A 20,886-nucleotide genomic window follows, 5' to 3' on the forward strand; every position below is an offset into this window, starting at 1 on the left:
TGGGCCATCACCTGTACTTTGGATTGGTTGGTATTCATTAGGATTCCCAAGATCATCCTCAGGTTTGAATCATTCACTAGTGCTGATTGACAGGTGACTGGTGAGACTCAAAGCAGCACTTCTCCAAAAAGGAGGAGGCCTCGGCCTGGTGCTTGAGTATCTAGCTGGTCTCTCTCTCTCTCTCTCTCTCTCTCTCTCTCTATCACACACACACACACACACACACACACACACACACACACACACACACACAGAATTTGAGAATACATTGAATTAGAGGCCTGGAAAGTTTTCTAGTGAAACAAACCAAAGAAGGAAAGGAGATATTGCACAATGCAGATGTGGGTGGGGTGGTATCTGATAACAAGTGCTCTAACATCTCTGGTATTTATGGTGAAACTGTGGGGAGAGGAAAAGTGCTCCCCTTTGCTCTAACATTTAGAACATTCCATCATTCTTGAGGTTGGCCTGCTCCCTGCACTCAGACCATAGATGTCTGGGAATACAAAGGCTAAATGCTGCCTCCCGCTTCCTTCAAGACAGGTGTCCGTCCTGGAGGTAAACATTTTCAAGCACATTTTGTGCCAAGAGGAGTTATTTTCCCAAATGATTCTTTTTTCAAGCCTAAGTTTTTTTTCTTTCAGATATTCTCACTTAGACCCAGAACAAGCTAATCAGCTAGACAAATGGACAAGGTCAGAGAGAGAGAGAGAGAGAACTATTCTTGTCTCCTTTATTTCTTTTTAATAAACACTGTAGCTTTTGAGGGACTGTAAGACTTAAAGACAAGAAAATAGTGTTTATGTGCTTTGAATTAAGCTATTCATTCCTAGCTGCTGCTTCCCAATCGTTTCCCAATCTTTTTCCCAATCTTCCTGACCTCATGGAATGGTTCATAGAAGTGAAATAAATACTTATTTTGTTTATGGGTTTATTCTCTTAATAAAGGATATGATAACGATAAAAATCGACAGTAAAATGAAGACACACCAGGCAAGAACAGGAAGGGTCTAGGTAGGCGGTTTTGTCGACCTGGAATTGGGGTGCACCATGTTTCCAGGATGGGAATGTGCCCATCAACCAGCAGGCTCCACACTCCCCAAACTTCAGCGATATTTCTGGATGAATCTTTAGATACACGTAATCACTTATTAACTATTCATCCCTTGTCTCTTCTCCAGAGAATGCCGGATGGAGTGTCAATGAAATTTCCAGATTTCTGATCATGACTTTGTCCTTCCAGGGACTAGTCCACATCCAGGAGTCACCCCTGCCCCCCCCCCCCAGTCACCTCATTAGAACAAAAGATGCTCCCATCACCCAGACAATTCTAAGGAGCTCGGGTTTCTCTGTGGCTCTGGAAAGGACGAAGGGCTCATTTCTATATATTTGATGTTATTTCAGTGTCACAGCTTGAATGTGTCCCTTCTAAGAATTCAGACATTACCAGTGTGGCACTAGTAAGAGATGAGGCCTGGAAGAAATTATCAGGACTGAGGACTGGGGTGGGATTTGGTGTCCTTCTGCATCCTGACAGATGAGGAAAGCGAACTTCCCCTCCAGAGGATGCAGCAACTGGGCACCATCTTAGAATCAGAGACTGGACCCTCATCAGGCAACCAAACCTCCCAGGGGTTACCAGTGGTGATGGGGGCGGGGGCATCTAGGTGCTCCTCAGTTGTTTGCATATGACATCTAAAATTAAGACACTGTCCCAGTAGCAGCAAACGCACTGCATAGTGGGAAAATAGCAGCAGGGAATGACTCACACCTCAAAGCATGAGGTAGGCAATTGAAGAAGGGCTGGCTGTGTAGAAGTGGTTGCAACTTGAAGTTTAATTATCCAATAGAGTTGAGTCACTAGATGGCACAAAACTAAGGCCCTCCTTCCCAGTGGTTTGATACCTGCTCAGTGGTTGCCGGGTGTGGGAAGTCATTCCCCGAGCTAGGGCTGAGTCTTCCCCATGGCCCATGCATCCGGTCTGCAGGGCGGCCCCTCCTTGGATCCATGTCCCTGAACCCCAGCCTCCTAAACCATTGATTCTTTTTCTTCTATCCTCCAACTTCTACTGGGCATCCTGCTGCTTATGGATCAGTCAGGCCAGACACCCAGACAATGAGACAAGGGATCCACTTCGCAGCTGGGGGCCCCCTCTCCCTCCCTGTACACTTCCATATATGGGGGGGGGGCAGGGGAGCTAAAGGCAGCAGCAGGGTCACTGAGAGCCCCTTTCTTGTAGATCAACAACGTAAGGGAACCTTACTGATTGACAGCTTCCTTGTTTCTGAGCAGAGCCCACCTGGACAGCAGATTTATGTTTTATGTTAGGGGTTTATGTTAAATATGCACAGATTTGATTCCACTTGTATCCCCAGGTTCTCTGTAGAGTTTGTGCTGTTTTTAAATTTTAATTTATTTTGTCTTCCCTCCTATTTTTTCATCCTTTCCCCCTAAACTTCCATCCCCTCAGGCTGGACACAGCACAGAAATGACATGGTGAATAGTGAACTCCAATACACAACCCAGTAAAACTAGGGGCTGAGAAAGGGGCTGCAGACTCCATGCTGTCCTTCCAGAAGGGGGCCCCAGTCCACTTGCAGGGGATCCAGGATGAGGTTCCTGGATCTGGTGGCCTGAGGTTTAGCCAGAAAAAAGTAAAAGTTTTCAAGAGAAGTGGATTTCCAAGAGCTGGGGGGAGGGCAGATAGAAAGGCTGGGGCAAAGGTTGGAGATGGGTGGTAACCTCCCCACCCCCCACCAAAGTGGGCTGTCCTTCTGCCCCAGGGACCTTGATCCAGAGAGCACGGGGCAGAGGGTGTGGTGTCGGTGGGGAAAACAAGAGCAGAGCCAGAAAAACCACGTGGGCACCCCTGCCTGGGAAGTGATTCCTATTGTTTCTGCTTCCTCCTGGGGGCTGCCTGGAAGTGGGGGGCTCAGGCTCCAGATTGTCAGAGCGGCCTTGACAGCTGCTTCAGAAGCTAAGAGGGGACCAGGACAGGAAATGACTACCCAGAAGACACAAGAAGATAAGCGATGATCAAATGAAACAAGCCTTGGTTTGGTAGAGAAAATGCCTTAGACTCCCAATAACGGCAGGGCGTGGCTAATTAGCCCTTTCAGACCCATTCCTTGGTAGAAGAGGCCCAGGCACGGATGGCCAGTGACAAGTTGGAGATCACACAGCAAACTGTTTTCCTCATTCCCGTTATAATGCCCAGGTTATTTCCTGGGGCTGAGAACACGTAGGAAGGAAAACTTTCCTGGTAACGTGAAGGGATGAGTGGGGTTGGGCTAGAGAGAGAATGATGGAAGGTCAAGATGCACTGTATAAACTGACATGTTGACTTGAAACCCCTTTGTACAACTACTAAGGGATTGAAAAACTCTAGTCACCTCTGCAAAATATGACTCAGAGTTTCCCAACCACACCTGACAACCGGCTTGCATGACCTTGATGAACTCATGATGGCCTGACCCTTAGCGGGGTTTCCAGGGCGGAGGCAGCTGCCCCACCACTCTCTAGCCGCAGAGATCAAGGTCTAGGCTGGGACACTCTGAGACCCTAAGGCCTGGGATACCTGGGAAGCCTCACTCCAGCCCAGCCAATCAGGAGAGCACACTAGGCAAGGCCTGGTTCACAGCAGAAGGCATGTTTGCCAAAGCCCCGCCCTCCCCCACCAGCCACACCCACCTCTCACCCCATTCCCACAGCCCAGCCGCTCTGGCATTGGGCTTCTCCTGAATTCCACTGCCTGAAACCCTCCTGTCTCCCTCCTTACCTCTTTGGCCTGAACAGCTCTGCCCATCCCATGGCCCCAGCTTGGACATCCCTTCCTGTGGGGAAGCTTTCCAAAGTTGGGGTGAGATGCTGCCTCCTAAAGGGCTGGTGGATGCTCCTGTGTACACACTCACCCCCCACCCCCACCCCGGGTTACAATCACGTGCAACAGTAGCTCCACTGAGTTCTTTCCACGCCTCACTATTGCGAGAAGCAACTCACTCTTACTGATCATTGTGAAATGTTATTACCCCAGTTGTCAAGTGGACACATGGGATTTACAGAGATTGAGCTCTGATCCAAGCTCACACAGCAAGTTTGGGAGTTGGATATCACAGAGCCCTTGGGAGCCTGGGACCATGTGCTGCTAAGATCCCCTGGGCTTTACCCTCCCAGCTGCCAGTGTGGTCAGGAGACCCCTAAAGGCTTGTCCCTGCCAGAGCAGCGCATGCATGGACTAATCAATGTGGGGTTCCCGGGGCCTGGGCTGTTGCACCTCAATGCACAGTGAAGGCACTGCAACTCAGCTTCTCCACTGGCTCAGAACTGCTTCCTTGTCTTTGGAGGCGTATTTCAAGGCATCCGCAGTCAGCACGGTAAACTGACATCCAACCTGTGAACATGGCTCTGACCAGGTCACAGGGTCCACACCACCCCGATTCCTTGCAGCAAGGAGTGCAGGCTCAGGATAGTACAGGGGCCACCCCGGGAGTGCTCAGAATTGACTGAGCCCAACGAATGAATGAATGCATTAGAGCCTCTAAGGGAAGTATACATTTGCCTCTCGCGTCTCCAATAGCCTTCCAAGCTATTGTTACATCAGCAGAGCACCATTGTACTTACTATGGGGGGGGGGTGTGTGACCCCAAGGACACTCCTGAGCCCCAGGACTATCTCACAGATCCTCAGGCTTCTGCTTGTCCCTGATTCAGAGCAGTCTGTGCCCTGGAGATTGGAAGCTTTTGCCTGTTATGGACAAAGGGATGTTGGATGCTCAGAAATAAGGGCAGAGGCAAGTGGGAACGAGTACAGGGTGAAGTCTTTCATCTTCTGACCAGTCAGCAGAGAACCAAGAGCTGCCAACCAACCCATTTCTTTGCCCTCGTGATGGATTGTTCATCAGCAGCCTGTCCAGCCTGGAGGTGGGATCCTTTCTCCTGCAGATCTCTATCCCCAGATCCTCTGCAGCTTCAACCAACCAAGGGCAAGCTGGGTCTCTCACATAGACCATGAGCCTGCATAGTAAAAACCACTAAAGAAGGACATGGAGCTGTGTCTGTCTGCTTGTTCCCCTGCCCAGCTCCACTTTCCTTCCCTCCCACTCTCCCCAGCCCGGCCCACCCCCTGGTTCTCAAGACCACTTAGTTTTCCTCTGAAGGGGGCAAGATCCACAACAACCTAAATGCTGTCTGTCTGTCTTTTTCCTTTCTTGCAGTGCTGGCGACCGAACCCAGGGCCTTAAGCATGGTAGGCCAAGGCTTTACCACTGAGCCATATGCCCTCAGCTCCAGTGCTAATGGTTCTTCACACACTTCAAATAAGCCTCAGAAGTAGATATTAGTTGCTTTACTTCACAAATGGCATAAAATCAAATCCTGGAATTCAAAAGAGTTCAAGAGCTTGCTCATGCAGAATGGCTTCCTACAGCCCCTGGGGCCTTGGCATGTGGCCTCTGGCTCCAGGTATGTGACATTACCAGCCAATGGGGACAGTAACTGCAGTTGCAGAAATAGGCCATGGAAGTATGGCAAAATCCCTAAGTACATTCAATACCATTGACTCGAGGTTAACAGTTTTCTTCTTACCAACGCTACCTCCCCGCCACTCTATAGTTTGGCCATGGCAAATCAGCGGATAAGTAACCTTGGTATTTCAAAAATCCACAGTATGACAGGCTGGTCATCACTTCGACTTGTTCTTGGAGTCCTTCTAACTATTGGATCACGATAATTTGATCAGGAATGCAGGGATGGGTGTCATTACATTTAGAGTCTCTTTCCTTGTGGTCACTGAAGATAGATGGAGCTTGAGAAGAAATGGAAATGAGAGCTAGCTGAGGCAGGCAGAGGGGGCTGCATTGGGTTCTGGTTTTTGCTTCTCCTGGCATTAGGGTTTGGGTATGAAGTATCCTCCAAAAAGAGCCATGTGTCAAAAGCTGGGTTCCCAAACAAGGTTCAGAGGTGGGATCCTTGGGGAGTGATTAGATCATGGATTCTCTGACTTTGTCACTGATGGAGTCATAACTTGATGGCTTTTTGAGAGGTAATGGACGTTAAGAGGTGGAGCCTAGTAGGAGAAGTCACTGGGAAGGTGCCTTAAATTTGTATAACTTGCTCCTGGCCCCTGATTCCTGTTCTCTCTCTCTGCTTCCTGGATGCCATGAGGTGAGCAGCTTTCCTCTACCCTGATTTACTGCCATGATATTTCTGCCTTGCCACCAACCCAACCTAAACACAAATGAGTCAGCCAATCATGGACTCCTGAGACCTCTAAAACCATCAGCCAAAATAAATCTTTCCTCCTTTAAGTTGCCCCCACCCTCCCCAGCTATTTTGTCACAGCTACAAAAGTCTGGCATACCTGACCATGGCACTGAAACTGACTTCCCGAACTTCTTGAAAGTGGTTTGCTCATCTATAAAGCCAAGAGAATTACTGATGTTACACTGAAAATGGAGTAGAATGGAAACTTAAATAAAATGATGCCATTAACCACCCAGCACAGTGCCTCATGTACCCCGTAGATGTTGAACGTAACTTAGTGCTCTTCTCCCATCCCCTGTGCCCCAGCTCTGTGACCAAGAAAGCAGGTAGGGCTTATGGGACTCTATAAATAGCTTACTGACTTATTAAAACAAAAACACTTAGGAGAGGCATGCATGAAGAAAGTTCATAATTAACTTGGATGCACTTCTCTGCTCCTTTCAATGAAGACGATATGTTTGTAAACATGATGGATAGGTTACATCAGAGAATTTTTTATATAAAAGATTTGTTTTATCTTTATTTTAAATATTTTATTAAACATTTAAAGGATACCTCATCATTTTTTTGGCTTTGGTCACAAGTCTAAATATCTCTTAAGGCAAGCCAACACAAAAACCAAGTTACTTACCTTGGTTATAAGTGAGAAAAGCAGAGCCTAAGTGGAAGTGATTTACCCTGGCTTTGAAGAGCCAATGAAGAAAATATGAGCCCTTCAGTTCTGTTTCTCTTCAGTCCTTCTTCTCCCCCCCCCCCCCCCCCCCGCTCCCCCACACAGTGCTGTAGATCAAACACAGGCATGCTAGGGGAAAATCTTTGCCACTGAATTACAGCCCTTGCTCTCATTTTTTTTAAGTGTCTGGTGTGAAACCAGATGCTTTTGTTTAGAACCTTGTTACCAGATTATGGAAGAGGAATCACCTGATAAATACCTCCACAAAAAGCAAAGCCAGTCCTTAGGTGCTGAATTCCTATCTTAAGTTTTGTCTCTCGATGGAGCTGAAGGTTGGATGGCATGAAGTAGCCCAGGGGGCACCGACTGGGCAGACCTTCAGTCATCTGCCCTTTGTTCTCCTCCTGCTGCCCCTCCCAGCCCTGCCCCTCACCAGGCTCTGGCACGGAGCCCTGGGGAAGATCTGAAGAGATCTCCTTTTCCCCTTGGCAGTGATGTTCAGCAAGTAGTCTGACTCACAAACAATCTTACCTCTATTATTTCTGGCCCCATATTTCCATATGAATGGTCAAAGGAGTTGGTGATTTTTTTTTTTTTAAAGACGGGATCCATCTGGCTTTTTGGCAAAACCTTGAGCCTTACAAATAGAAACCCTCCCCCTTTTGGCTTGTGTCTACCTTTTTTTTTTTTTTTAATAAAAATAAGCTTACACGGAGCTCTATAATGTGTGGAGCGAATTTCACATCTCTGTACTCCTGCAGAGGAAGGGCCCAGAGAAAAGGGTCATGAGTAGAAATCCTTAGTAGCAGCTGCCTAAAACAGAACAGCCGCAGCCATTCCTGGCAAGGTTGCTTTACATGTAAGCCTAACCCAGGGGACCTATGACCCTTGAACCCGATTGTGTGATGGCTACCCGGGACCACCAGCCTCCTCCTCTCTATTTCACCACCACTAAGACCTTTCTTATTGCATCTTGGAGGAGTCTGTGAGCAAGCATGTCTAGCTGGCCCCTGCAGGTCCCCTCCCTGGCCTAGCTTCTGACTTGGAGTCTCACTCGCATGCTATGTCCCCACCATGGCAGAGGGTAGCAGCCCTGTCAGCCTCCTCAGCTACTTGGGGGAAAGTGGAGCCACCTGGTCCCATGCTGGACTCTCTGAAATCCAAGTTGGAGGTTCTAGAAATGTTTTCTTTCAACAGATGTGTGAGCTGAGGCTCTTGCATCCCCAGAGCCTGTTGTGAGGGCCTCTAGTAAAAGCCCTTTAGCACCCTGGTGAACGGTGGCCATCTTCTTCTCCTCTTCTCACTGTGGCTCTGAATCCCTCCTGTGCCCCAGCCCATCACCCTCTGCACAACTGGGTTAGCCTGGAGTTTCAGGCAAGGAAGAGAGGGGGAAAACATCCCTCCACACACAGAAACATCAGATGGGTGGGGCTTTTATTTCTATCACAGGGCAAAAAAAATATATATATATAAAAGAAGCCTCTTGGTCAAGTCAGTAATGGGGAAGGTTCAAAACTCATTCTCAGTAGGGTGTGGGCCCAATATTAAACGATCAAGGGAGAAAGAGAAAGCAAACAGGTAATCAGCAATGTATGATACAAGTTCTTAAAGCTCAAAGAATGATCCCAAAGAGCTAGGGCTTGAAGTCCATCTACCAGGAATGGGAACCTGGCATCTAGGACAATCCTGCCAGGTTTCAGCTTTTGAGATTTCTGAGTTAATTCTTAACCAGACTTTCTGAGAAGTGGAGGGATAGATGTGCTTGACTGTCGCTTTGTTTTGTTTTTTGTTTTCTCAATTTTTGGGGGAGGGAGGGAGCTCTTCTTTGGATAGGCTCCCAGACAAAGATGCAACCTTGGAACCTTGCTGCAAGACCTTGGAGCATCCTCCTGGGAGACACGGTTGGCAGCCTGAGGCTCGTTGATGGGAAGCCTGGGGCTCCATGGGCAACCTGGGGCTCCACGTGGTTAGGGTGCCTCTCTCACTTCCAATGAGGTGAGCAACAGCCCTCTGGGCTCTGACTGTCTTCCCACTCACTACACTTGACTTTTTCTCCCATTCATGCCTGCCTCTCCTTTTCCTCACTCCCAGCACTGCCAAACAAGCTATATGTCCTGTAAAAATGTGCCTCCAGCAACTTGCATCGCTGGAGATAAAAACAGGATCACTGGTTTGTTCCTTTCCTCATAAATGTGAATGGTGTAGGGACTGGGCCACCGAACACCTTCACCAAGCAAGCTGGAGCTACAGCTACCATGCTGCCCTCTACCCATTTCTCTATGGCCCATCGGTCTATCTTCCCATCTTCACCCGTACCCCCCCCCCACACTCCCCTGCCCTCCCGCCCCCACCGTGCCTCTTGGCTGGATTGTTGGGTGAGGCAGGAGTGTAGAGGCTTTACACGCATGCCCTAGGGCAAAAGGTTCCACCACTAGAGAGATCAGAACAATTGCTCAGGATCTAGGACATTCTGGAAGCAATCTGGACAGTAGCTTATTACTGGCAAAGGGACATAGAAAGAGGGTCCTCCTTCTTTGATCTCCCTAACTACTTCCAACAGTCATGACCCAAGGTCATCACATCCTTCAAAGCATTTCTTCTGCCCTTCTTGGCCTCGTGTCTCACAGCAGTTCATGAGTCAGCGCTGACATGTGTCATCTTTGTGAGACTCCAGGTAAGACGCGGTCAAATGGGGCAGCACAGAGCAGGAAAAGGATTCTACAAATGTAATAGCCGGTGGAAGCTCATGGGCCTCAGAGAAGATTTAGCATCTGGACATCCTGCATCCCTCAGCCCCTACATAGAATCAAAGGCTGGACCCTCTCAAGATTCTCCGCCACGACCATCTAAACCTGGCTCCCGGATTTCCATCACTTTTCTCCATTGTCCTTCTGGCCTTACTTCTACTTCCCTGGCTCCTGCCTTCTACTTACTGGTTCCTTCTCTAAATCCACACTTTCATTCCCAGGCTTTTCGTCCACTCCCTTGTCCTCTGTGTCCCAGGACAGACTACATTGACTTGGCCTGGCAAAAAAGGGGGAGCTGAGCCTGCTCAGCTGCCAGGGCCTGCTAGGAACGCATAGCTAGCCACCTGTTTGCAGGGAAGTCTGACTGGGTCACATGGGGCTTAGACCAGTTCCAGCCTCTCAGATCACCTGTCCCCGCTGGGCAGCCTGCAGCTGAACTTGCCCTTCCTCCTCCTCTCACAGCCAGCTACATTTTTATACAGAGCTGGGGAAAATAACATGCTTTCATCTACTTTAAACAGTCAAACACAACGGTGAATACCACTTTCAAAGCATTTTAGCCTTCAAAGTGAGGCTTTTCTTCCTTCCTTCTTCACAGGCCTGTAATTAAGCTCCTGGTGACGGAGTGGTGGAGGAAGGAAAAATGAACAACTCCTTTGCTGCTCTCAGCATTGAAGCAGCCCAGGGCCACAGACTCCAGGTCACCTCCATCTTCCTTCTCCCAATCACCACGCTGCTTTCCACACTGCTTCCATTTGTCATATGTCAGCCTCCATTTTTCACAGGAAGACTCTTCATGTGAAGCAAAGTCCCCCTAATCCCAAACTTAATCTCAGCCTAATTCACTGCAGGATTGACCACCGGCTCTGCCTGGGACAAAGAGAAGTGAGAAGCTCAGCAGATGATTGGGGGTGGCTCATTCCTAACACTCATTCAATGCAACAAAGAAACATTTTTTCCCTCTTCTATGAGTCCAAGTCTGATATGCTCCTGGATTCTCACTGTCCCCAGAGCAGAGGCTTCCATTCGTTTCTCATAGCACCTGTCACAAGGACTCCAGTTAGCGCACGAAGGATACCACGCTGGTGGCTACTCCAAAGGGGGCAGAGTAGGCTGCAGCGAATCCTTGCAGGCCAATGACGATGTAGCGGCAGCCTTTGGTAATGACCTTCCCAACGTTCTGTTTTCAGAGAGAGAAAGGTGAAAGGTTAGGTTGAGCAACTTGGTAATAATTCCTGCTAAGAGTAATGGTGACATTCCTGGAGACTCTTATTTCCTCCTTCTCCCAGGGAAAGTTCACTAATCACTGTGTTTGACATTTCAAGTGTCCAAGCCCACGTATGCATGACAACACACAGGGGTCAGAGAAGGTGTTACCTCCTTGCACAATGCTTGTAAGCACAGCATATTTCCAAGTATTCAGAAATATTCTGAGAAACAACAGTGAGGCTGCCAGTTTAAAGCCAAGCCAGTTACTTATTTTTTTAAAATTATTATCATTGGTGGTGGTGGTTGTGGGGTTGAACTCAGGGCCTGGGTACTGTCCCTGAGCTCTTTTTTGCTCAAGGCTAGTGCTCTACCACTTGAGCCACAACTTCCAGTTTTTGAGTGATTAGTTGGATATAAGAGGCTCACAATGACCATGAGCCTCAAATCTCAGCCTCCTGAGTAGCTAGGATTATAGGCATAAACCACCAGTACCCAGCAACTTATCATTATTTTTTAACCAAAACTTATTCTTCCAGCTAAAAGTTTCTGGGCCTCTGTAGGCTGGGTCATGTTTTCCTTCATGCTCCTTGTCTGAAAGCCCATCTTGCCTTCCCTCTATATCCAGGGCTCATTCCTGTCTGACCCACACATTTGTGCCCATGGAATGTTCTGCCACTCTTCAAATACTGCATGCACTGAGTCCTGTGTTTCCAGAGCAATCAATCAGAAACTAGTTGAAGGTAAGGCTTGGGCAATGCTTTCTTGGTGTTTGCTTCTTCCTTCTCTTTCAGAGCTGGTGTTGGACAGGAAACATCCAAGAAACTCAAAGTGAATTACAAGAGAAAAATAAAGGCCATAGTAATGACCCAAAATGACTGCATTGTTGTCCCCCATTTCATTATTCTCAGGGACATCAGTGCCCATGTAGCTGATCAGAATCTTATCTCATACACTTTGTGTATCAATCCTAAGATTTTTCCCAGCCATTTGAAATTCCTGATCCCAATCACAAAGCTTACACTGATACAGAATACTTCCTGGAAAACCCAACCTACCTGTTTAGTAGGCTGACTTGTCCTTTCTTGATACAACCTCATACCTTCCCCCTCCATATCTCCCTACCCCCAGCCATCTCTGCACGCTAAAGGATGCCACTTCTTCTGTCACTGCAAAAATCCCATGTTGTCATGGAAACTATTCATCTTCCCACCACTGTGTACAGATGATCTGTACCTACACCTCCTTCCTGGCTTCTTCTGCCCTACCTGTGTTACAGTGAAGCGGAGGGATCTGTCCCCCAACACCATTTTCTTGACATTTGCTGTCAGTCCCTCTCCCATCATGCCTTTGGTTTGCCCTTCATCAGCATCATTCTCTCTTCTTTTTTTTTTTTTTTTTTTTTGGCCAGTCCTGGGCCTTGGACTCAGGGCCTGAGCACTGTCCCTGGCTTCTTCCCGCTCAAGGCTAGCACTCTGCCACTTGAGCCACAGCGCCGCTTCTGGCCGTTTTCTGTATATGTGGTGCTGGGGAATTGAACCTAGGGCCTCGTGTATCCGAGGCAGGCACTCTTGCCACTAGGCTATATCCCCAGCCCCATTCTCTCTTTTTAGTGAGATCATATCATTGGTTATTACCTCAATGCTACATCCGACCCTGGTCTTTGCTCTCTTTCCTGCCATACCAGTTGAGAGAGACTTCTAGACATGGCCACTATTCCATACTTCTTCCTTTACATTAACACTCTCCTGCCCACACTCATCCAGGGATGGCTTAGTTATGGCCATTCACAAACCTCCATGTTGCCTGAGCCAATGGGTGAGTTTCAACCTCTCCTGTCACTGTCCTCTTAGAAGCTTTGGATACACTGTGCAATAAGAATTTGTGAAATGATAATAATTTCAGTCCATTATTTTTAGGTTTCCCTTACTTCAAAAGAAGCTTCATCTAAACTTTCTTTTACTGGATTCCCCATCTACCAGAGCTGAAAACATGAAGAGATCTTCAGCGCTGAGCTCTCTTTTTCCTCTCTTTAGGTTGTCTCATCCTAAACCTTCTTTAGGGTTTCTCCTGCATTTACAATGACTAAATATTTCCTGGAGCTGATAAGTTTTTGGCTCAGACTTAGATATCCCCTCTTTACTAGAGATTTTGGCTTGCGGAAACCTATAATTCCTCCAGCATGCACCATCCCTCCTTCCAATAAACAAATCTGATGTGGCGATTGGTGTGTCCTTCATGGCCTTTGGCTACTGGGCTTTAACAACATAAAAGCATCAAAGACTGACATTAATCCAAACAAAAACCTTACCGCTGGTAAGAGGTGGCGTGGAAGCTCAACCTCAAAGACATCTCCTTGAGGAGCCTGTGCCCTTCAAGCCCACCTTATGTTTCCCTTCTTCAACCAAAGCAGTATTTATGTTATTTTGTAGCAAAGTGCTCATAGCCTGAGAGTGCTTAGAAGCTATTTTGGTATCTGTACATCCATTTTCCTCAAACTGATAAGTAAAACAACAAAACAAAACAAGCTACTTGTCATTTCATCTTTGCAGGTATTTTTGTGGGGGGGAAACGGGAGGAATCTACTAAAAGAACTCATCAACTGAACACTGTCAAATATAGATCTGAGAGATGCAAGACCTGTGTATTCAGAGGAGCCTATTTGAGATTCTTTCATCTGAGCAAAACTAATCTCACAGAGAGATGTGAGGGTCAGAGAAGCAGGAAAGGGAGTTCAAGGCTGAGTCATGCCCCTCCCTAAGATGCTAACTATGTTACCTTACACAGCAAAAGAGATTGTTTAAATGTGATTAGTTAAGGATCTACCTTGGATTATTTAATCCAGGATTAATCATCTTTGCAGTGCCAGGACAGAACCCAGGGCCTCATACATGTGAGAGTCTTATCTCCATGGAGTCTTATCTCCAGCTCAGGAGAAGTATTTTTATAAAGAGGGACGCAGGAGAAGTCAGGCAGAGAGCAATGTAAGGTCAGGAAGTAGAGGGATAGAGAGAAGGATTAGAAGAATGGTGGTGTGTGTGGGAGGGGAGGTCCAGAATATGAAAAGAGCAAAGAATGGATTCTCTCCAGGAGCCTCCAGAAGCAACAGCCCCAAGGTTGTTGTTTTTTTAAAAATAATTTTTTTATTATTATTATATTATTGCCAGTCCTGGGCCTTAGACTCAGGGCCCGAGCACTGTCCCTGGCTTCTTTTTGCTCCAGGCTAGCACTATGCCACTTGAGCCACAGTGGCACTTCTGGCCACATATATATATATATATATATATATATATATATATATATATATATATATATATGTGGTGCTGGGGAATTGAACCCAGGGCTTCATGTATATGAGGCAAGCACTCCTGCCACTAGGCCATATTCCCATCCCCCCAAGGTTTGGTTTTAAGCCCTGATGTGTTGTGTGCTTTGTGGCAGCTCACACAGCAAGTGAGGCTTTTTAGGGGTTGCCTCATACTAAGCCAGGCCCAGGTAAGACATTCCCACGGCATTGCCTCTCTAGGTTCAAAAGGAAACATCCTTCCACCACAATCACTTTCTCTGGACCCAAAAGTCAAGTCTTCAGTGGTGAATGGGGCCAGGACCCAACACCTGGGGTGGACAGTCTGCTTTTCTTTTTTTCTTTTTCTTTTTTTTTTTTTTTGCCAGTCCTGGGCCTTGGACTCAGGGCCTGAGCACTGTCCCTGGCTTCTTCCCGCTCAAGGCTAGCACTCTGCCACTTGAGCCACAGCGCCGCTTCTGGCCGTTTTCTGTATATGTGGTGCTGGGGAATCAAACCTAGGGCCTCGTGTATCCGAGGCAGGCACTCTTGCCACTAGGCTATATCCCCAGCCCTGACAGTCTGCTTTTCAAGTTAGAACTTGGGAGCCCTGATAGGAGGAATGGGGGGAGGCTCTTCTATCTACTCAGATGCCAACCGCCAAAAGACACAGAACCTTCATCAGAAGTTTGACAGGATCCAAGACTTCAACATGGATAACTTAGTTTCACTGTGACTTCATTATTATTCATTATTATTCCATGCTTTAAATGAAGAAACTGTGGCAGAGAAAGAGGAGGACATAGCCTGAGGTTATCAGTAGTCAGCCACGCAAACCTTGTGTCTGGTAGTCCGACTCCAATGCCCATTTCCTTACCCTCTACTGAGAATATAGGGGTTTTCTTTGTTCTTTTTGTAGGGCTAGGCATGGAACCCAGGTCTTCACATATGCTAGGCAAGTGCTTTACTACCGACCTATACCTCAACCTCAAAACAGAGAACTTTCTAACAGTTATTTCACAACTTCCATCTCCCCTCCCCAGCTAAAAAGTTGAATTACTTTCTGCTCTTCTCAGAGTGCCTGGAGAAATGACTGTTATTTTAAGTTAAGTTCTGAGAAGTGCTGGGCCTCCTTCTTATGCCCAGCCCTACAGCTGGCTCTGCAGGAGAAGGGCCCAAGCCCTTGATCCCTCCCTCCCTCTCCCTCTCCTTTACTCCCTCCCTCCCTCTAGACTCATTGATCTCTAGCTGTGCGGCCTTGAACAGCTTCCTTCACTGCACAACAGGGTAATCACAGCTTCCCAAGGTTGCTGAGAGGATTCGGAGGCATGGCACATAAAGTACGAAAGCAGGATGCCTGCACCCTGGGGGACACACAGCAAATGTGTGTTCCTTCCTCTCCCTGGCGTCCAGCAAAGAGCATTTGAACAATATCACATGTGCCATAGGAATGCTATTCTCATTACTTAAAATCCTGGCAACAAGGATCCCGACAAGAGTCCTTCTGGAAGCCTATGTGCTTCCAGAAGGCTGAGCCTCCTCAGTGTAAGGGTGACCTCTGCATGAGACCGGCAGAGGGTGGACGCTCCCCTCTCGTGGCACAAAGGCAAAGTCTTTTATGTAGAAGCAGGAAGAGGCTTGGGGGTAAAGAAGGATCTGAGAAGTTAACAGGGATGGCAACGACAAGAAAACACATTCCGTAACATGTGGAGCTGTTTGCAGGTTCCCTCCTTAGTCCACTGAGCTCAAACAAGATAACATTTCTGAAGGTCGGCAAATATGGGTCAAAATACTTTACATACCCCTGTATGTTGGTGGCTCTCATTTATAATCCTAGCTTCTTAGGAGGCTGAGATCTGGGAGCCCCGCTTTAAAGCCAGCCCAGGCAGGAAAGTCCTGGAGACTCGAATCTCCAATTAACCACCAGAAAACCAGAAGTGGAGCTGGCTCAAAGTGGAAGAGCACTAGCCTTGAGCTGAAGGAAGCAAAAGCAGAAGTGAGTTTTTTGACCCTTAACATGGGAATGTGGTCTCTCCTGGGTACTGGGTCTATGGAGCTAGTATGTAACTCTAGAACTTTCCCAAGCCAACTTCTCTATTCCTTTCATCTCAGATGACATGCCTTTTCTATCTTTTAAAATCGCTTATGCTTTAGTTCAGGCATAATTCGTGTAAGAGAAACCTGACTATTTTAGAGTGGATGATTCAGTGACATGTAACATATTTATAATATTGTGCTGCTACCACCACTTATGTCTGCTTCCAAAACATTGTCAACTTTCCCAAAAGAAATCCCACACTTCATTAAGCAATTGATCTCTATTCCCCTCTCCTCCCTTGACCCATCCCAATCTGTCTCTCTGGAATTACCTAGCCAGAGTATTTTATTACTAGAATCATACAAATAAAATTTACTATGTGTAACCTGTGGCTCTGGCTTATTCCACTCAGCATCATGTTTTAAGAGCTCCAACAATTCAGTAGCATATATAATATAATTAGTACTTCTTTCCCTTTTATGGCTACCATAATATTGCATTGTATGTATGTGGCATGTTTTTGTTTATTCATTCACCCACAGAGGGACCTTTGGGTTGTTTTTACCTTTTGGCTATTTGTAAGTAACAATTGTATGAATAAGTACATAAAAATATATGAATATCTCATTCAGCTCTTTTGGTTCTATGCCTAGTTGGAACATTGCTGGATCTTAGGTTAATTCCATGTCTAATTTTTCCAGAAACATCCAATAATAATAATAATAATTATTGCCCGTCCTGGGGCTTGGACCCAGGGCCTGAGCACTGTCCCTGGCTTCTTTTTGCTCAAGGCTAGGACTCTACCTCTTGGGCCACAATGCCACTTCCAGCTTCTTCTGTTTATGTGGTGCTGAGGAATCAAACCCAGGGCTTCATGCATACTAGGCAAGCACTCTACCACTAAGCCACATTCCCAGCCCCAAATCCAAATTATTTTTCACAACAATTGCATCATTTTACATTTCTGTCTGCTAGGTACAAGGGCTCAAACTTCTCCCCAGTCTCACTGTTATTTTATGCCTGCTTGCTTGATTTACGTGTGTGTGTATGTGTGTGTGTGTATGTGTGTGTGTATGTGTGTAGTGAGACTTGGTGTCAGGGCCTCATGTTCTCACTTAGCTTGCTTGCTCATGGCTGCTGCTCTGCCACTTAAGCCATGCCTCCAGCCCTGCTTTTTGCTATTAACTGGAGAGTGAGTCTCTGGAATTCTTCTTCCCAGGCTGGCTTTGAACCTCAATCCTTCAAATGTTAGCTTCTTCAATAGTTCAGTTTAGATGTGAACCATCTACATCCAGCATTTTTTTTCCATCCTAGCAGATAGGGTGTGGTACTTCACTGTACATTGTTATCTAGGGATCTCTCTCTTACTCTCTTTCTGAGACAGAGTCTCAGACCGGCTTCAAACACTTTTTGGTTTTCTATAGTAGCTGGAAGTATAGGTGTGGGCAACATTGCCCTGGTTTTATCTGGTGAAATCTCAGCTCATTCCTGTGTGTCCAGTGTTCATGTCACCATGATCTGAAGTCTCCCCTGACCACACATCGCTTCCTGGAGGAGTCATCCGCTGACCTCTGCCCTGTAAGCCCCACAGTGATGCCCTACTGTGTCTTGTCTCCATGAAGCTCTACAATGTCTAGATCAGGACTGCAAAGTATTTGTTTTTCGCATCTCTAGTGCCGACACAAAGCCCTCTACAGAATGAGTACTCCAGAAAGCTCTCCAAACACCAGTCTCTTGACTCGGTTTGCACATTCTCAGCTTACCAATGGAAAGGCAAGTGACAGTTCCTTTGAGCTCCACTGGGACAAGGAAGAAAGATGATCAGTTAAGGCATGACCTTAATCCTTAAAGTCCCAAGTGAGAGTTGTTTTTCTTTTCTTTTTCCAGTACTAGGGCTGGAACTCAGGACCTGCACACAGTCCCTTGGCCTTTTCACTCAAGGCTAGTCCTCTACCACTTGAATCATTGCTCCACTTCCAGCTTTTGGGTGGTTAATTGGAGGGAAGAGTCTCCTGGACTTTCCTGCCTGGGCTGACCTTGAATTTCCATCTTCAGATCTCAGCCTCCAGAGTAGCTAGGATTACATGAGTGCGTAACGGGCTCCTGCCTCCAATTGAGAGTTTTTATTAATGAATTTTTACCACTGCCAGCTGCAGGTGTGGTAAGAAGCCAGTGAACGTCACAAATAACTGAAAGTAAGTCCGGTGGGGCCATGGCTTTGACCAGGTTCCAATGCAGTGGTTTTTGTTTGTTTGTTTGTTTGTTTGTTTCTAGTGGGCTTGTCTTGGCTCAGGGAACAGGGGCAGCAGCAGTGCCCACTTCTTCCAGGTAGGAACTCCGGGGAGCCGCCTTTGGGCTCCCAATCTCTGACAAGGAAATGGGTCATTCTGGTCCACATTCGCCCTTCCTTTCTCCCTCCCCACGGGTTCCATTTTCCCAAGACAAATGGCAGAACACTCGAAAGCTCCAGGGTAGAGAGCAAAGACAAGGAGACCAAACAGGTGCCTATGCCATGTATTTGTCCTGCTACGGAGCCCTGCCACACTCATTGGGAGAAAAACCGAGACATCTCCCAGCCAGTGGGACATCCAGGACAGGAGGCGGCCAGGAAACAAAGTAACCTGGGTAACAATTCATTAACTCTCCAACCGGATCGCTCTCCCCAAATCACCTAACCTTGCCAAGGCGTCCGTGCTGCGACGGGCAACACCGAGATATCGGTTTCTGTCCCGGCGGAGGATTGGCAGTAGCCACGGTGCTCAAACACCCCTGAGGTCCTTTACAGCGCTAGACCACCCTGCGATCCCTTCCCCACCGCCGCGTGGTGACGGCCGCCCTGCGGGACTCCGGCTCTGCACCCCCCCGCGGGGCGCGCAGGAGAAGCACCAAAGCCCCCTTTAGTGGTAGCAGAAGCCCTCCTACCTTGCCGTACTTCTTCAGCTTCCGCCGGTACCTCTTCTTGGGCTTGTCGGCGGCGGGCGCCGGCTCCTCCAGTGGCTCGTAGCGCTCGGGCAGCGCAGCCAGGTGCACCCCGCGCGCCCCGCCGCGGGACCCCGCGCGCCGCCCGTGCGCCCCAGGCGCCCCGCGCGCCCCGCTCTCGGCCGCCTCTTCCTCCTCCTCGCACTCCAGGTGCTCCACGATGGCCTCCGCCTCCTCGTCCCCCTCGGACCGCGCTCGCCCCAGGGGCCCCCGGAGTGGGAAGCTGCTGGCCGCCTTGCTTCGGAGCTTGGCTCCCACCGTCATGATGGCACGGCCCCACTGGAGAAGGTCGGAGCTAGAAGACGCCAACCTTTGCTCCTCGCCCGCCCCGGCCAGTCCTGGGGGGCGGGGGCGGGGGAGAGCTGGGGTGACAGCGCCCCCTGGCTGTGGGGGCTGGGATGGCGGCGACCCCACCCTCGCCTGGCCTCAGCCCCGCAGCCCCCAGAGTCCCACACCACCTGTTGTTGGCTGGAAGGATGGAGAGCACTTCCCGAGCGCAGGGCAACGTGGATATAGAAGTACCCTCGGCCGTACTTGGAACAACATAAAGGAACCCACCACCATGGGGACTCCATTCGTCCTTGAAGGTGACACTCTGTCATCTGGAGACAATGTTCCAAGCGCAAGTTGGAGGCGAGCTCTGACTGCAATAGAAAACTATTTATGGAGTTCTAAGCAAGTCCATATTCTTCTGGGAAGTGTTCAGAGCCACGAGGCAGCGAGTCCACAGGGTTCCTAGCAGGGACGCCCCATGGGAAGGTGGTGGGGGAGGTGGTAGAGGAGGTGGCTGGAGAGGGTAAAACTCTGGATACCCCTTGTTAGCATTTCCCTAGCCTCAGGTCCTCAGCTCCTCCCGCTAGCCCCCAGATCCATCCATACCTAATGAGCCACTCCTACTCACTACCTAACTTCTTCCCCCTTCACCCCCATAGAGAGAAGCTGCCACCTGGATAAGGTGCAGACGCCATGTAGCTCCCTCTCCCGTGGGAACTATGGCCCCACTAATAAACCTCCTTATGAACCTTCTTCTCCTGCCTGTGATTATCTCCGCCTGGTCCTCTGGGATGGCGGGTACCTATGCTTTCACCCCTAAGAGGCATATCATTACAGTCATGATTTTTACACTACTACTCTGGTACATATGCACTGTCACTGAATGTGAATCACAACCCGCTTGGAATGATTTGGGCTTTTGGGGTGTGCGTGTGTGTGTGTGTGCGCGCGTGTGTGTGTGTTTAATTTGTTTGTAAGACAGGGCTTGCTATGCTGCCCAAGCAGGCCTTGAACTTCTAGGCGCAAGACCTGGGCCTGCCTCAGTCTTCCCAGTAGTGGGAGTTTACAGGCTGGCCTCTCCACACTCAACCTCTTCTTTTTTTGGGGGTAGAGGAGGTAGGGAGTAAGTACACGTCTCTGAATTCTGGGGAATGTAAGAATAAAACACAACTTACTGTAATAAATACAACATAAATTACCTATACATTGTATAAGTATTTTAATATTAAGGTTTGTGATAACTCTAACAATAGTTTAGATATGTTGGTGCAAGTACATACAATGTTTATAATTTAACAAATAATTCGTTTTTGGATTTCAACTTAAAATGGGTAATAATCATCTTAGGCTTGCATAATAAGTGATTTAAATCAGATTTAAATGTGTAATCTTTATGTATAAATATAATTTGTCATAAAATTAAATT

At 47.9% G+C, this 20,886-nt stretch overlaps 1 protein-coding gene across 1 annotated transcript; it reads right to left on the bottom strand.

Moving 5' to 3' along the window:
- Positions 1 to 8,351: 8,351 nt before the first annotated feature.
- C11H1orf115 (chromosome 11 C1orf115 homolog) lies at positions 8,352 to 19,517 on the bottom strand. The gene is made up of 3 exons (XM_048357169.1): positions 19,131 to 19,517; positions 10,012 to 10,861; positions 8,352 to 9,952 (listed from the first exon to the last, which is right to left on the bottom strand). Exons 1-2 carry the CDS (start codon positions 19,449 to 19,451, stop codon positions 10,742 to 10,744), a joined length of 441 nt encoding a protein of 146 aa, XP_048213126.1. The 5' UTR covers positions 19,452 to 19,517; the 3' UTR covers positions 8,352 to 9,952; positions 10,012 to 10,741.
- Between the last annotated feature and the right edge of the window lie 1,369 nt (positions 19,518 to 20,886).

This window comes from Perognathus longimembris, chromosome 11, assembly GCF_023159225.1.
Source record: "Perognathus longimembris pacificus isolate PPM17 chromosome 11, ASM2315922v1, whole genome shotgun sequence".
NCBI classification, from domain to species: Eukaryota; Metazoa; Chordata; class Mammalia; order Rodentia; family Heteromyidae; genus Perognathus; species Perognathus longimembris.